This window comes from Manis javanica, chromosome 5, assembly GCF_040802235.1.
Source record: "Manis javanica isolate MJ-LG chromosome 5, MJ_LKY, whole genome shotgun sequence".
Lineage (NCBI taxonomy): Eukaryota > Metazoa > Chordata > Mammalia > Pholidota > Manidae > Manis > Manis javanica.
The window spans coordinates 18,785,911-18,799,424 of NC_133160.1; the positions used below are offsets into that span (position 1 = coordinate 18,785,911).

General features: G+C 48.6%; 1 protein-coding gene across 2 annotated transcripts in view; it reads right to left on the reverse strand.

Moving 5' to 3' along the window:
• Positions 1–13,514, reverse strand: part of PPP1R16B (protein phosphatase 1 regulatory subunit 16B) — a 94,171-nt gene that overhangs the window by 20,884 nt on the left and 59,773 nt on the right. For both annotated transcript variants that reach the window (XM_037012863.2, XM_037012864.2), the window contains exons 3-4: positions 4,421–4,491; positions 412–557 (exon numbers count right to left, since the gene is read on the reverse strand). In XM_037012863.2, coding sequence (XP_036868758.1) covers positions 412–557; positions 4,421–4,491 — 217 coding nt within the window. The remainder of the gene's footprint in view (positions 1–411; positions 558–4,420; positions 4,492–13,514) is intronic.

Below are 13,514 nucleotides of genomic sequence, written 5' to 3' on the forward strand. Positions count from 1 at the left end.
CCCTCAACAGAACACAAGCAAACCGAATTTAGTTAAAGGATTACACACCAAGACCAAATGGGATTTATGCCTGTAATGCACGGATGGTGAATTTTATGTTATGTGTATTTTACCACAACCATGTTTGGGGGGGTAAAAAAAGACAATGAAGGGAGAGAGAGAGAATGAAGAGGGACAAAGAGTGAGAAAGACAGAACGAGACCAAGAGGGAAGGAAAGACAGAGATGGAGAGACATGTCAGAGAAAGGCCCAGAGAGCTGGAGAAGGATGGGAGGAGAAAGAGAAAGAGAGGAAGAGGGTCAGAGAGAGAAAAACACATTGAGGAGAGAGAGGGAAACAGAAACAAACCAAGTCAAACGTGGAAAAACCCAAAGGCAGAGGCGGGGCCGTTCTGGGGGGAGGGGCACGTACTACTGAACGAGGATTTTCACCAGGTTGATGTGGCCACAGGTGGCCGCAGCGTGCAGCGGTGTCCACAGCTCATTGTCCTTGGCATTCACGTTGGCACCGTGGGAAAGGAGCAGCTTGACGATTTCCTCAAAGTTGTCGATGCAGCACTGCAAGGGGGACCCAGGTTGGGTCAGCTCTGGGCAGGGCCCCAGACCCTCGGGGGACATGCCAAGTTCCCCTCCAGAGGCCAAAGGGAAGGACAAGGAAACCAACCTGCCTGAGTTTGAATCCAGCTCCATTACTTACATGCTGTATGACCTTGGGCAAGCCACGTAACCTTTCTGAACCTCTATTTCTTCATGAGTCAGTTAATAGTATACAAGATAAAAATCTAAGTGTAATATGACACACTTAAAGATCAGCTATAAAAGCATTTGCAAGTGTTGGGAAAATGGGACAAAATTTTGAATAAGGCTTAAAAACCTTTTTTTCTTTTTAAATTCCAGAAGGCCTCCTTCAAACAAAATTGAATGGAGAATTCTACCTTCGATAACTAGTAAATTTAAGCAGGGCTGCTCAGGTTGAAGCAGGGGTATGTGTTGGTGGGGATGAGGGGGTTTGGGGGAAGAGTCCTCCTTCCTGGCAGTGGACCATAGTTTGACACCTCTGACTCAGTTCTCCAGGAAGCCTCAAGTAATCAAGCCTCCCTGAAAAGAACCCAGCTGCATGTGAGGGCTCTGGAGGTCCTGATAAAGTCCTGGGGAGGAGACAGCCACGTGTATACTCCTGGCTGTCCACACTTTGGTCAGCGTAGGTGAGAGGGAAGGGTCAGGAGCCTACAGCCCCCCAGAGAGACACAGGGCTCTGACAGTCACTGCAGCCCCAAAACTCCAAGTACAGGGAGTGAAAGATACCAAGGGATAGAGGGACCTCAAGCCAGGGCCAAGGGCAGGGAGAGGCAAGAACAGAGGAAAAAGCAGGGAGCCACTTCAGACTGTGGCTGGAGAATCCAGCAGGGGACAAAGCAGGGGACCTGTGCTCAGCACTGCCCCTCCAGGTAGGGACGTCATCCTGCTTCAATGGGAGATGCAGTTACACTAAGGAGCAGCACAGTCAGACTTGCTTTTTTAAATCATTCTTCTGGTTGCAGGTGGAGAACAGATTGTGTGTGTGCTTTTTGGGGGTAGGGAAGAGAGGTGAGGAGCTGTGTTGAAATCTCCCGGCTAAGAGATGATGATCTGGCCCCCAGAAGTGTCTGTAGGCATGGGGAGAAGGGACTAGGTGGCAGCAGACGGAGCAGAGGCCCCTGTGGGAGCCCATACCCAGGTGGGTGTGGGGATGGGAACTGGGATGGGGCGACTCCACGGCCCCCACCCCCAACCTCAGCAGAGCCAGGGCTCAGCGCCAGAAGGGTATGTGGGATAGCAGCAGCCGTTTGCACAGATGGTGCCAGCGACCCAGGTTCTCTTTCCACCCCAGCTAGCCCGGCATCTCTCCGGACTGGTGGAATACAGGTGACCGACCCAATGAGGTATGTCGCTGCCTCAGGTTAAGAGAACCATGCAGCGGCATGGTGCGGCCGGCAGAGGGCGCCAAAGGCGCCGGCGTGAGGCGGCAGGGAAAGGGGAGGGGCCCCAGACTAACTGAGATGGGTCTGGGCATCTGTCCATAGGAGGAGAAGCAGCCCAGCCACCGCGGTCAGGAAACAGGAGCATCAGAGATCGTACCCTTAGGGGCTGCAAAAAAGCGTGAGGATGGGCTGGGGGCTTAGGCTGAAAGGGGAGGGAATTGGGCACTCAAATTGCAGTCTTCTGAGAGGGATGCCCAGGGTCCGGACCAGCCTGCACCTTGGACACGGGCTGAGCCAGGGCTGGGGTAGGAGCTGGGCTGGGGGTGCACGGGAGAGGGGGCGAGGGGACAGCGGGTGGTGGAGCGGGTAGTCCTCGCTCTGGAATTCCCCAAGGCGGAAATGGCACCTGCAGCTGGATGACCCTTCCTGACCCCTCACCTCCCGTGTACTATCTCTGGGTTTGGATTCCATCTCTTAAGTCACTGTCCCCATCCCCGCTGCCCTGGCTGAGGCGTCATCGTCTTTTCCTGCCTCTCCGTTGTTCCCTCTCCACACCCTCCGCACTGGAGAGTGTGCTTCCCCATTAACCCAGCCATGTTGCTCTCAGCTTACAAACTTCTTTAGGGTCCCTGTTGCCAAGAGGAAATAAATACCCACTCCTTCACCAGGCATGTAAAGTGCTTCTTAATAAGGTCCATTGTTGTGGCTGGGGCAGAAGTGACAACAGCAATAACAGTAACAACAGCCATGATGTGTCACCAGGGCTACCTTGCTAACCTCTGGCCATGCGTTGCCCTGTTTAATCCTCAGAATAATATTCCAAGTGCTCCCTAGCTAGCGGCTCCCATACTGGGCAGTGCAGATACACAGAATATTCCATCATCATAGAAAGTCCTATTGGACAATGCTGGCCCTGAACCTGTTTCCTGAACTGTAAAATAGGGATAATAATATTTCACGGGGTTGTTGTAAGGATCAGCCAACACATCACATAAGTGAAGCAGCTTGGCAGAGAAGCAAGCATGTGACAAATTCTAATAATAATAATAATATCTAATATTCCTCCAGTGTCAGGTGAGGCTCAAAGGGTTTTTATGTGCATTCATTTAATCCTCATAACAAACCAGTGAGATGAGTACTTGTTGTTCTTTTACAGATGGGGAAACTGAGGCACAGAAAGCTTAAGTAACTTACCCAGAGTCACAGGGCTAGAATTCCCAAAGGGACACAGAGGAAGCCACTGGGCTTCTGGTGGAGGGTAGGGACCTGCCCTGAGCTCATGGGTAGGGCAGTGGCCTGTCTTTGTCCATCCGCCCTGCCCTAATGGGGAGATGGAGAGGCTCTCACCAACCCAGGGTTCCAGCAGGCTGGCCTCCCGCCTGCCAGGCTGCATTCAGAAACTTGGGCCAGGGCACAGGGAGGTTTCACTGTGTTGATTCATTAAGTCAGCATGCACATATTAAGCACCTGCTGTATGGCAGCACGGGGAAAGATGCTGGGATGCACCAAATGAGGAAGAGACACAGCTCTGCCCCCAGGCAGCTGAGAGTCTGGGCAGAGGAAGGCCAACATCAAATGATGATGCCAATAGTTAAAATGACTAATTTCAAACAAAGGGGGTGCTCAGAAGAAAAGGATATGTACGTAACAGCTCTCAGGCTCTGCTGTGAATGGGCGCTAACCCCCACATGTACCAAGGGCTCTGGGAAGTGAGGTGGGAAGAATACAGTGTGTGCCAGGAACAGGAAAGCCACGTGGCTGGAGCCTGGAGAGCCAGGAAGCATAGAGAGCTCATCAGGGGCTGGGCCTTGTGGGAGACACCAGGGCCCACAGAGTAATGGCAGTAGATTTTTGGCTTGAGCATTCCTGTGGCCACTGCAAGGAGAACCAAACAAGGCAGGGCCAAATGAATGCCGGGGACCAGCAGGGAGGCTGTTGCAGCATCCAGGCAAAGATGACAGCCAGAGCATCCCCTGCCCAGCCAAGGATGGTGGGTCCATCATGCTGCCCTGTAAATAATGTGTTATGATTGTGGTTCATGGCCACAGTTTATGGCTGTATGAGCACAGGCAGGTCATATAACCCCCATTAATCACCTTTGTCACCAGGTGGACGGGTGCCTTCTGGGTGTGAATGAATGTGCTTTGAAAGCTTTCAACCTCCAAACAAACTTGCTTTGTCTGTCAAACTCTTTGCTAGGCAGTGAGGATGCAGCAGACAAAGGCTCCCTGTCCTTGCAGGCTGTGTGTGCGCCATGCACGCATGTGCACAGGAGCTCTCTGGGCATGCTTGTAACAGACACACACATCTCCAAAGCAGACAAGAGCTTTTCAGATGGGGCAGCTGCAGCTCCCCTCCCCCTTTCCTCTCTGAGGGCTCTGGGCAGGAAAAAAGCAGGACATGGGGCACCTGTCCAGGTGGGGAGCAGAGAGCTGGGGACCCCAGCAAGCCCAGCCTTACCTGGTGCAGAGCTGTGAGTCCATCCTCATTGCACAAATCAGGGCTGACCTTATTCTTCAGGAAGTAGCGTACTGCAACAGAGGGGACAGGAGTGAGTGCAGATATGCAGGGGACCCAAGCAGACCCACTCTCTCCCAGGTCCTGACACAAACAATCTTGTTCACTCCTTACAACAGGTGTAAGAGCTAAGTATCAAAACCTCCCCCTTTTACAGATAAGGAAACTGAGACACAGAACATAGGTCTTTGGTCCATTATTTCCAAGAGGTGGATGACACAGCCTGGATAATAATAATAATAGGAGCTCACAATATCAAGCACTTCCTGTGTGCCAGGCACTGAGCTAAGCAATTTAAATTTGTTCTCGAGGGACCACCACAGATCATCATAGAAGGCATACACTCTGGAGTCTGATGGCCAAGGTTCAAATTTGAGTGCCATTCTTATTGGCTGTGTGATCTCCATCAAGACAGTTCCCTCTCTGTGCCCACCCTCACCAAGTTTGGCTCCCTCTGAAATGTGCACCCAAGTCCACATCTCCTAATGCCCTGGTAGACACTATATCCACACGACAGCCCACCACCCACCCAATGGGGCAGACAAGGTGGTTTCATCAATTTACCCCTGCTGCAGGGTAACCAGGAGTGGCTGTGCAGAGGGAAGAAGGATCCCTTGTGTAGGATGTGTACTGGTCAGCAGCCCAGGGCTGCCAGGGAAAGACGAGGGCTCAGGACAGTCGGGATGGGGTGGCCTCTGAGCTCCATCCTCATGTACCCACAGCCCTGTGACCCCCTCGGCCTCAGCATGAGCACGAGCAGAGGCCCATGTGAAGGGAGGATGAGGCCTCCATCCAGTCTCCTAGCAAAAGGTGACATGTCCAGTAGATTCGCCCAAGATGCACTCACTGTGCTGGGGGTTTGTATGGGATATGGTCAGGTCCTATGGAACGGGCCTGGGACTCACTAGCCACATCTGCCTGCTATGGCTGCTTAAACTTAAACTCATAAAAATTCAAAACTCATCTCCTCCATCACTCTGGCCAAATTTCAAGTGCTCAAAAGCCACATGTGGCTACCATATTAGAAAGTGCAGCCTTACAACATTTCCATCTTCACATCAAGTTCTACTAGACAGCACAGCTTTGGAACTCCTACCTACCTACCTCTCCAGTCTTATTTCTTAAACTCCAAACGCCTCCCACAAAGGCCTTGTCAGCTGTAGAGTCACTATGCTTCTCTGGCCTCTGAGCTTTTGCACAGCCTGTTCCTACTGCTTAGAAGACACAATTATCCATCCATCATCCACCCATCCACCATCCACCATCCACCCATTCACCCATCTATCTCTAACACTCACACACACACCCATCTGCCTCACTCCTCATCCTTCAGGTCTCAGCTCAGACTCCCCAAATGAGGGCACCACCCTGCTTGGTACACCCACAGCCCCCACACATCTCACGGATAGTTTATCACAACTATACTCATATAACTGTTTGGGTAAGTCTGGGCTTGGGTCTGTCTGCAGTAGGACACTTAGTCCCAGGAGGGCAGGACAATGGCCAGGCACTTACTACTCTTTCCCTGAGAACTGGCACACAGCAAATACTCAGCAACCCTCCCAGCCCCTGACACACTCACCAGCCCCCCCAGCTCAACCCAGGGACACAGCCTCTCTGTCTCTGGGTGAAGCAGACCACCCTGTAGTGCTGACCGGTAGCTCATGCCTGCTTTGTCTGTCCTGCAGAGCTGTACATGCGCTGGTACCTGGTCTCAGCCTCAGGGCCACATGGGGAGGTTGGGGCAAAGCCACTGATCACCAAAGCCCAGCCTGTCCTTGGGGCAGGGGGGATGCTCTGGCCTTTGGGAGAGAAACGGTCATTATGTCCCTGTGCAAGCTGGATTTCTGGAAGGTTCTGCTTAATAAGGCAAGAATTCAAACCCAATGGGGGTGGGTGGTGGACCAGGCTTCCTGTCCAGGAGACACTCTGTGAGGCAGAAATTAAGCATTAGCTGCCAAAAGCAGCCTTTGTGTGCTGTAATTATTGGGGTGTTCTCCATGCCGTGTGGGAGCCCAAGAGATGTAATTACTCCAATGTCGGGCAGTTATTTTCAGCCCAGGAGGTGGGAAAAGTCATCCCTGTCTCTAAGGAGGCCTTAATATTCATTCATGAGCCAAGGCCCCTCAGCAGTTCCACCTCTGCTCTAGCGGGGCCTGGCTCTGGACACAGCTCACTCTGGTTTTAGGCAAGTTACTCCTCATCTCTGTGCCCAGTGCCCTCATCTGCAGAGTGGGGATCACGACAGCATCTTGTCTGTGGAGTTGCTATGGGGACTAAATAAGACAATACCTGAAAACTGCTATCACTTATTTTAAAAATAAAAATAAAAACAATCACTGAGGCCCTTCCTGGTCCCGCCCTGTGCAGGGCACTGAGGATACAACCATGAACATCTTATATTTCTCCAGAGTAATCAAGGTGGTTGTAAAAGACAGAGGCCATCTCTCTCCAGGGAGCTCCGAGCATCTGCTGGTTCAAGGACCACAGAGAGGCTGCAGTTGATGCCCCTACAGCTCCCCATGCAGGCAGGACCGCACTGAGATGGCAGAGAGGTGGTTCCTCCTCGCATGTATTCTCGTTCCTGGCGCCAGCCCTGTCGCTCCACCCACACCTCCCTGGCAATCTGGCTGGAATCCGGGCCAAGCAGGGCCATCTGCTCCCAACCATCTCCAGCTGTAGTGAGCGAGGCTGAACCAGCCCATCTCTGCAGGAAGCTCGTGGCGGCTGCCTTTGCAGGGAGAAATCACCGCTGACAAGCCCGTGTTTTCTTTGCCACCTGACCCGCTCTGCCCCACAGAGCAGACTGCCTGACCTCAAGCCCATCAGTGATGCACAACGACAGGTGTGGCTCCTGCTCCTGCCCTGGGGGAACAGGAACAGCAAGAGAGAGATGTATGCCCACTAGAGGTGGCCCTTGGGCAATCCACATCTGCCCCTGGGTACTCGGTTGCGGAGCTGCATACACTCTAACAGGTGACTTGCACATGTTTGTGGGGTACCCACTCACCAAACCCCCCATCTTGCCTCCTTTCCCACCTACAGCCCAGCAGTGAACCTGCGTCTTCCCTCTGCCCTGAGGCCCTGCATGATCTAGTCTCTGCCCCTCCCCCCCCACCTCACTATCCCCTTCCCCTCCTCCAATCCCTCACACTGGCTTCTTTGATTCCCTAAAACAAAACAACAAAAACTGAGCTCCTCCAGGCCTTCCCATAAAGTTTCCTGCATTAGGAGCCCTCTTTCCTCCCACTCCTGGGCCAAAAACTCCTCATCCTTCAGATTCCAGCTGAAATATCACCCCCTTTGAGATCCTCCCCTGATTACCCCAATCTCAATTGAGTTGACTGAGTGATTCTCTCTCCCTGCATTTCTGCATTTCTGCATTTTGCTTTGCAGTAGCACCTGTTGGAATTTGTGATTAAAGGGTGGTTAGTTAGTATAATATAATTATTAGATTGTTATTAAGACTGTTAGCTTAGTTTTTGGGGCTCCATGGGAGCAGGGTGTCTCACTGACCGGTGTTCCCAGCGTCCAGTATGGAGGCTGACTCACAGCAGGGGCTCAACAAATATCCATTATAGTGAGAGCACCTGAAATTTCTCTTAGCAAATTTCTAGTTCTCTATATGGTATTGTTATTAATTAGGAAGCACCATGCTGTGCATTGGACCTCTAGACTTCCTCATCCTGCCTAACTGCAGCTTTGTGCCTTTTTCATCAACATCCCCCCTAAAAGGTAACTATATTAGAAGATAGATATGTTAATTAGTTTGACTGTACTAATCATTTCAATACATATATCAAAACATCACAATATACACCTTAGTTATATACAAAATAAAAATAAACATATGTATCTTTATATTACAAGTAAATCTATATAAACATATTTTATATATATATACACACACACACACACATACACACACATATATATCTCCAGCACTAACTATGTGCCGGGCATTGTGTTAAGCACCTTATATCTATCAAATCCATTAGTCCTTTTAATCCAGTTATGAGGATTAATGACCTGCTATTACTAATTAACTGCCTGCTATTATTATTGCCCCAATTTGCAGATAGGAAAACTGAGGCCCAGGCTTGAACATGTGAAATGATTTGTTTAAGGGCATGTGTCTGGGTATGGCAGAGCTGGGATTTTTAACCCAGGCCTGGCTGCCTCCAAAGGCTTAACCACTGTGCTAAAATTGTGCCAAACAAGGACCCGGGGGAAGGAACATGTTCAGTAAAGAGATGTGTAGGATGGATGCAGATACTAGTTAATTAGTGTGGAGAGCCACAGAGATGACAAAAAGCTGTAAGAAAGGTCAAGACAGTTCAGTGCTCAGTACACGATAATAAAGACAATGACCGTTAAACAGTCATCACAAAAATCTTTTTGTTAGTGCCGTTTGCAGATGAGGACTCCAAGGCCTGGCAGCTGACAATGAGACAGAGGTTCCAGGGCCTGTGAGTAGCAGCTCTGGGGCTGACTCCGGAGCCTGAGTCCCAAGGCCTCCTCTGTTCATCTTCCTGCTGCATCTCCATTCTAGGCAGACCCCACCCCACCCGATTCCAAGCACCCTGGCAGCCTGTCTCTAGCTGCTGCACTCACCCACTAGGCCACACCTCCTGGCTGGGAAATCCAGCCCACGCTGATCCCATTTATTCCCCTCCGCAGGTCCCAGGTCTGCTTTCCCCAGAGTCTCATGGGGTCCAGCATCTGCAAGCGGATCACACCAGCTCCTCTGACCGGCCCTTCCCCTCTCCCCCTCATCAGGGTGCTGTCAGGGTTACAGGGGGCCGGGCCTGCTGCTTTGACAATGTCCAAAGGGCCAGCACTGCCAGAAAGCAGCCTCTCCACTTTCCTCTCAAGTCAAGGTTGTCAGGGCTCCTCTGCGCTTCCAAAATCACTCCACTGAGCAATTTCAACCTTTCCACCCACCACTCATCCCTGGAGCAGAAAAAGCCAGAAATAGCTGCTTCCAGGGAAGCCCAGCCACCTGGGGCTGGGGGTGAAGAGACTCAGTCAAGTCTAACATGGCTTCTGCAGTGACTGATGCAGCCCATGCCACTGCCAGGCAGTTCACCCCAGGATCCGGGGCAAGGAGTCAGCTGTGGTGGAGGGTGGGCAAGGGAGACCTGGGCTTCCCTCAAAGTCACATCCCCAGGCCCAGACCCCAGAGCCAGACCTGTTCTTCCCAGGGTAGCCTTCTACGAGGGCCCATCTGAGAAGAAGAGGGGCCAGACAATAGCAGGTGTTGATGAGGATGTGGGGACATTGGAACCCTCATATATTGCTGGTAGGAATGTAAAATGGTGCGGCTGCTGTGGAAAACAGTCTGGCAGTTCCTCAAAAAGTAAACAGAGTTATGTGACCCAGCTATTCTATGCCAAGGTACATACCCAAGAGGAATAAACACATATGTCTACACAAAAACTTGTACACAAATGTTCATAGTGCATTATTTATAATACCCCCAAAGTAGAAACAACCCACATATCCATCCCATCAATGGATGAATGAATAAATCAAATGCAGTATATTCATACAGTGGAATATTATGCAGCCACAGAAAGGAACAAAGTGCTGATGCTTACTACAACATGAATGAACCTTGAAAACATCACATTAAGTAAAAGAAGCCAGACACAAAAGGTCACATATTATATGATTTCATTTATATGAAATTTCCACATTAGGCAAATCCATAAAGGAAGAAAGTAGATTAGTAGTTGCCAAGAGCTGTGGGGAGGGGGAACAGGCTGTGACTGCTAATAGGTAGTGTTTCCTTTTAGGGTGATGAAAGTTTTCTGTAAGTAGATAGTGGTAATGGTAAAGGTTGGACAGCCTTGTGAATGTGAAGAGCACAAACTGCACAGTTTAAAAGGATAAGTTTTGGTATGTGAATATTTCAATTTAAAAAGAAGACGGCTCCAAGTTGGCCTTGAATCTTAACCAAATCTCAGGTTAAATGTTTCAGTGTAAATATCCCTCCCTCCATGAAGTGGGCCAAGTATCCTCCTCATGTGCTTTCTGTTCCCTCCCCAGAACACTTGACACTATAATGTAATTATGTACGGATTTGTCTGTGTCTACCTGACTGTTAGTTCTGGAGGGGTGGGGGAGGAGGAATCACAAACCTTTTAGCTACAGTGACATAGTTCAGGCTCCTGGTTAGTATCTGATGACTGCACAAGTAAAAAAGAGCCTGCCTGGCCTCTACTCAAGCCTTAGAACTGGCCAGAGCATACTCTCTTGGACTATTCTATGCTTCCTCCTCTGGACAACAATGCTCCCAGGCTGAGCCATAGACTTTTCCATTTTGGAGAGAATCTTCATCCCTTGGTTTATGAAAAGAAGCCAGTTTCATTCTTAGAATCTCTGATACCCTCAGGACCATGAGGACAAGATGCCCAAGAGCTCATGAGGCATGTAGCTATAATCTTCTCCCATCCAGAACTCACATGTCCAGGACCCATGGCTGTGCTGGACAGGGGCTGTTGACAGAGATTCACATCAGCTCTCCAGATGCCCCTGCACATGTGAAACATCTCTGGGATAAGATGTGCAGCAAGAGTGATTGCAGGCCCTTTAGAATGCAATCTCTATGCAGACAAATCTTGCCCATCTTTTTATCTGGGGTGTTCAGCACCCAGAATAAGAGCTCAACAAATAATTGTTAAGAGAATGATCAAATAAAAAATTCATTTCTAGGAAAATGAAACTAAAGATACCAGAGAAATCTAACAAAGTATACGCAAGATCTAATGAGGAAAACTACAAAATCCTGATGGATGAAATCAAAGAAAAATTAAATAAATAGAGAGAGAGTTCATGTTCATGGATAAGAAGATTCAATATTGTCAAGATCTCAGTTCTTCCCAACTTGGTCTACAGATTCAATGCAATCCCAATCAAAATTTCAGCAAGTTATCTTATGAATATGGACAGGTGATACTAAAGTTTATATTGAGAGGCAAAAGACCCAAGACCGCCAACACAATATTGAAGAAGAACTAAGTCAGAGGATGGATGAGACTCAACTTTGAGACTTACTATAAAGCTACAGTAATCAAGACAGTGTGATATTGGCAAAAACAAAAAACAAAAAAAAACACAAATAGATCAGTGAAACAGAACAGAGGGTCCATAAATAGACCCCTGTAAGTATGGTCAACTTTCAACCACTGTTGGTAGGTAGAGCCACTTTTTATGGTTTCTTACAAAACTGAACATTCTCTTACCATACAGTCCATCAATCAGATTTCCTTGGTATTTACCCAAAGGAATTGAAAGCTGTGTCCACATAAAAAATCTAAACACTGATGTTTATGGCAGCTTTACCCCAAATCACTAAAACCTGGACATAACCAAGATGTCCTTCAGTAGGCAAACGGATACACTGGTACAACAACAATGGAATATTATTCAGTCCTAACAAGAAGTGAGCTATCAAGTCATGAAAAGACGTGGAAGAACCTTAAATGCTTATTACTAAGTGAAAGGAGCCAATAATAAAAGGATACATACTTTATGATTCCAATTCCATGCCATTCTGGAAAAGGCAAAACTGTGGAGATTGCCAGGAGTTGGGGAGAGGGAGGGATGAACAGGCAGAGCACAGAGGATTTGGGGGCACTGAAAATATGCTGTGTGAATGATAATGATGGATATGTCATTATACAATAGTCCAAATCCATAGAACGCAAAACACCAAGAAGTGAACCCGAATGTACATTATGGTCTTCAGATGATTATCAATTGTGTCAATGTAGGTTTATCAGTGGTAACAAATGTACCTCCCCAGTGGGGGCTGTTGATGACTGGGGAGGCAATGCATCCATGGGACCAAGGGGTGTATAGGAAATCTCCCTACCTTCCCTCAGTTTTGCTGTGAACCTACAATAGTCTAAAAAATTAAGTCTAAATACAATGTAGCACAGAGAAGACAAGTAGTGACTCTGTGGCATCTTACTACACTGATGGACAGTGACTGCAAGGGGGTATGAGGGAACTTGATAATGTGGGTGAATGTGGCAACCACATTGTTTCTCTTGTGAAACCTTCATAAGAGTGTAAATTAATGATACCTTAATAAAAAAATTATAACTGACCTCGAAAAAAAAATTAAGTCTAAATAAATAAACAGAAGCGAGAGAAGTCTATGTACAAGATAGCTATATTTAATTGTCATGAAAAATGCCATCTTTCTGAAATGGGGGGATGGGAGGATGCTTCTCCATCTTCCTAATGGAGAAGCAGACACTTATGTACTGGATTTCCTCAAAGGGAGAGAGAACTACATTTAACTCATCTAATATGGAGAAGATGTGGGTCTATAATGTTTCACCACCAGAGCTACAGAGACTGTCCCTGTGCACACATCCCTCTTTCCTTCGCTCCCCTTGTGCCCTGTCCCCTCATGTCTGCCCCACCATCCCCCACCCACACCATAGGCATCTTGCCTTCCCCCCACCCCCAAGTGCTGTATCTCGGGGACTCAAGGAAAGTGTGCTGCTCCTCCAGAAACATAAACTTGGAATTCCCCCCATTCCATTCATGAACACATCAGACCCCAGCTGTGCCAGGTCCCTATTCTTCATGAATTCTGCTTCCAGAATTCTCCCTGCACCTCTCTCTGTAGACACAGAAACCTGATCTCCCTTCTCCCTGCAGAGCCTGGCTGCCCGGGAACTCTCCAAGGTAGTTCTCTCTCTACTCATCCCCATTCCCTTCTCTCCCCGAATGCAGGCACACCTATTCCTGATCTCCCTTCTCCCTCAACCCTGTCTCTCTCACCTCACTTCTCTTTCCACTACCTCAACACACTTTTTTTAAATTGTCCAATTATTTCATATATTCAGGCAAGTAATAGATAAAAATATTCCCAGCCCTCTAGGTAGAAGCTGCAGTCACATAACCACTAAAATGATTTCACAGCCATCATAATAATATCTAACATTTACTGAATATTTTCCAAGTGTGAGGCACTTATGCTCAGAAGTTACATGTCTCATCCCACAACAGCCCTATG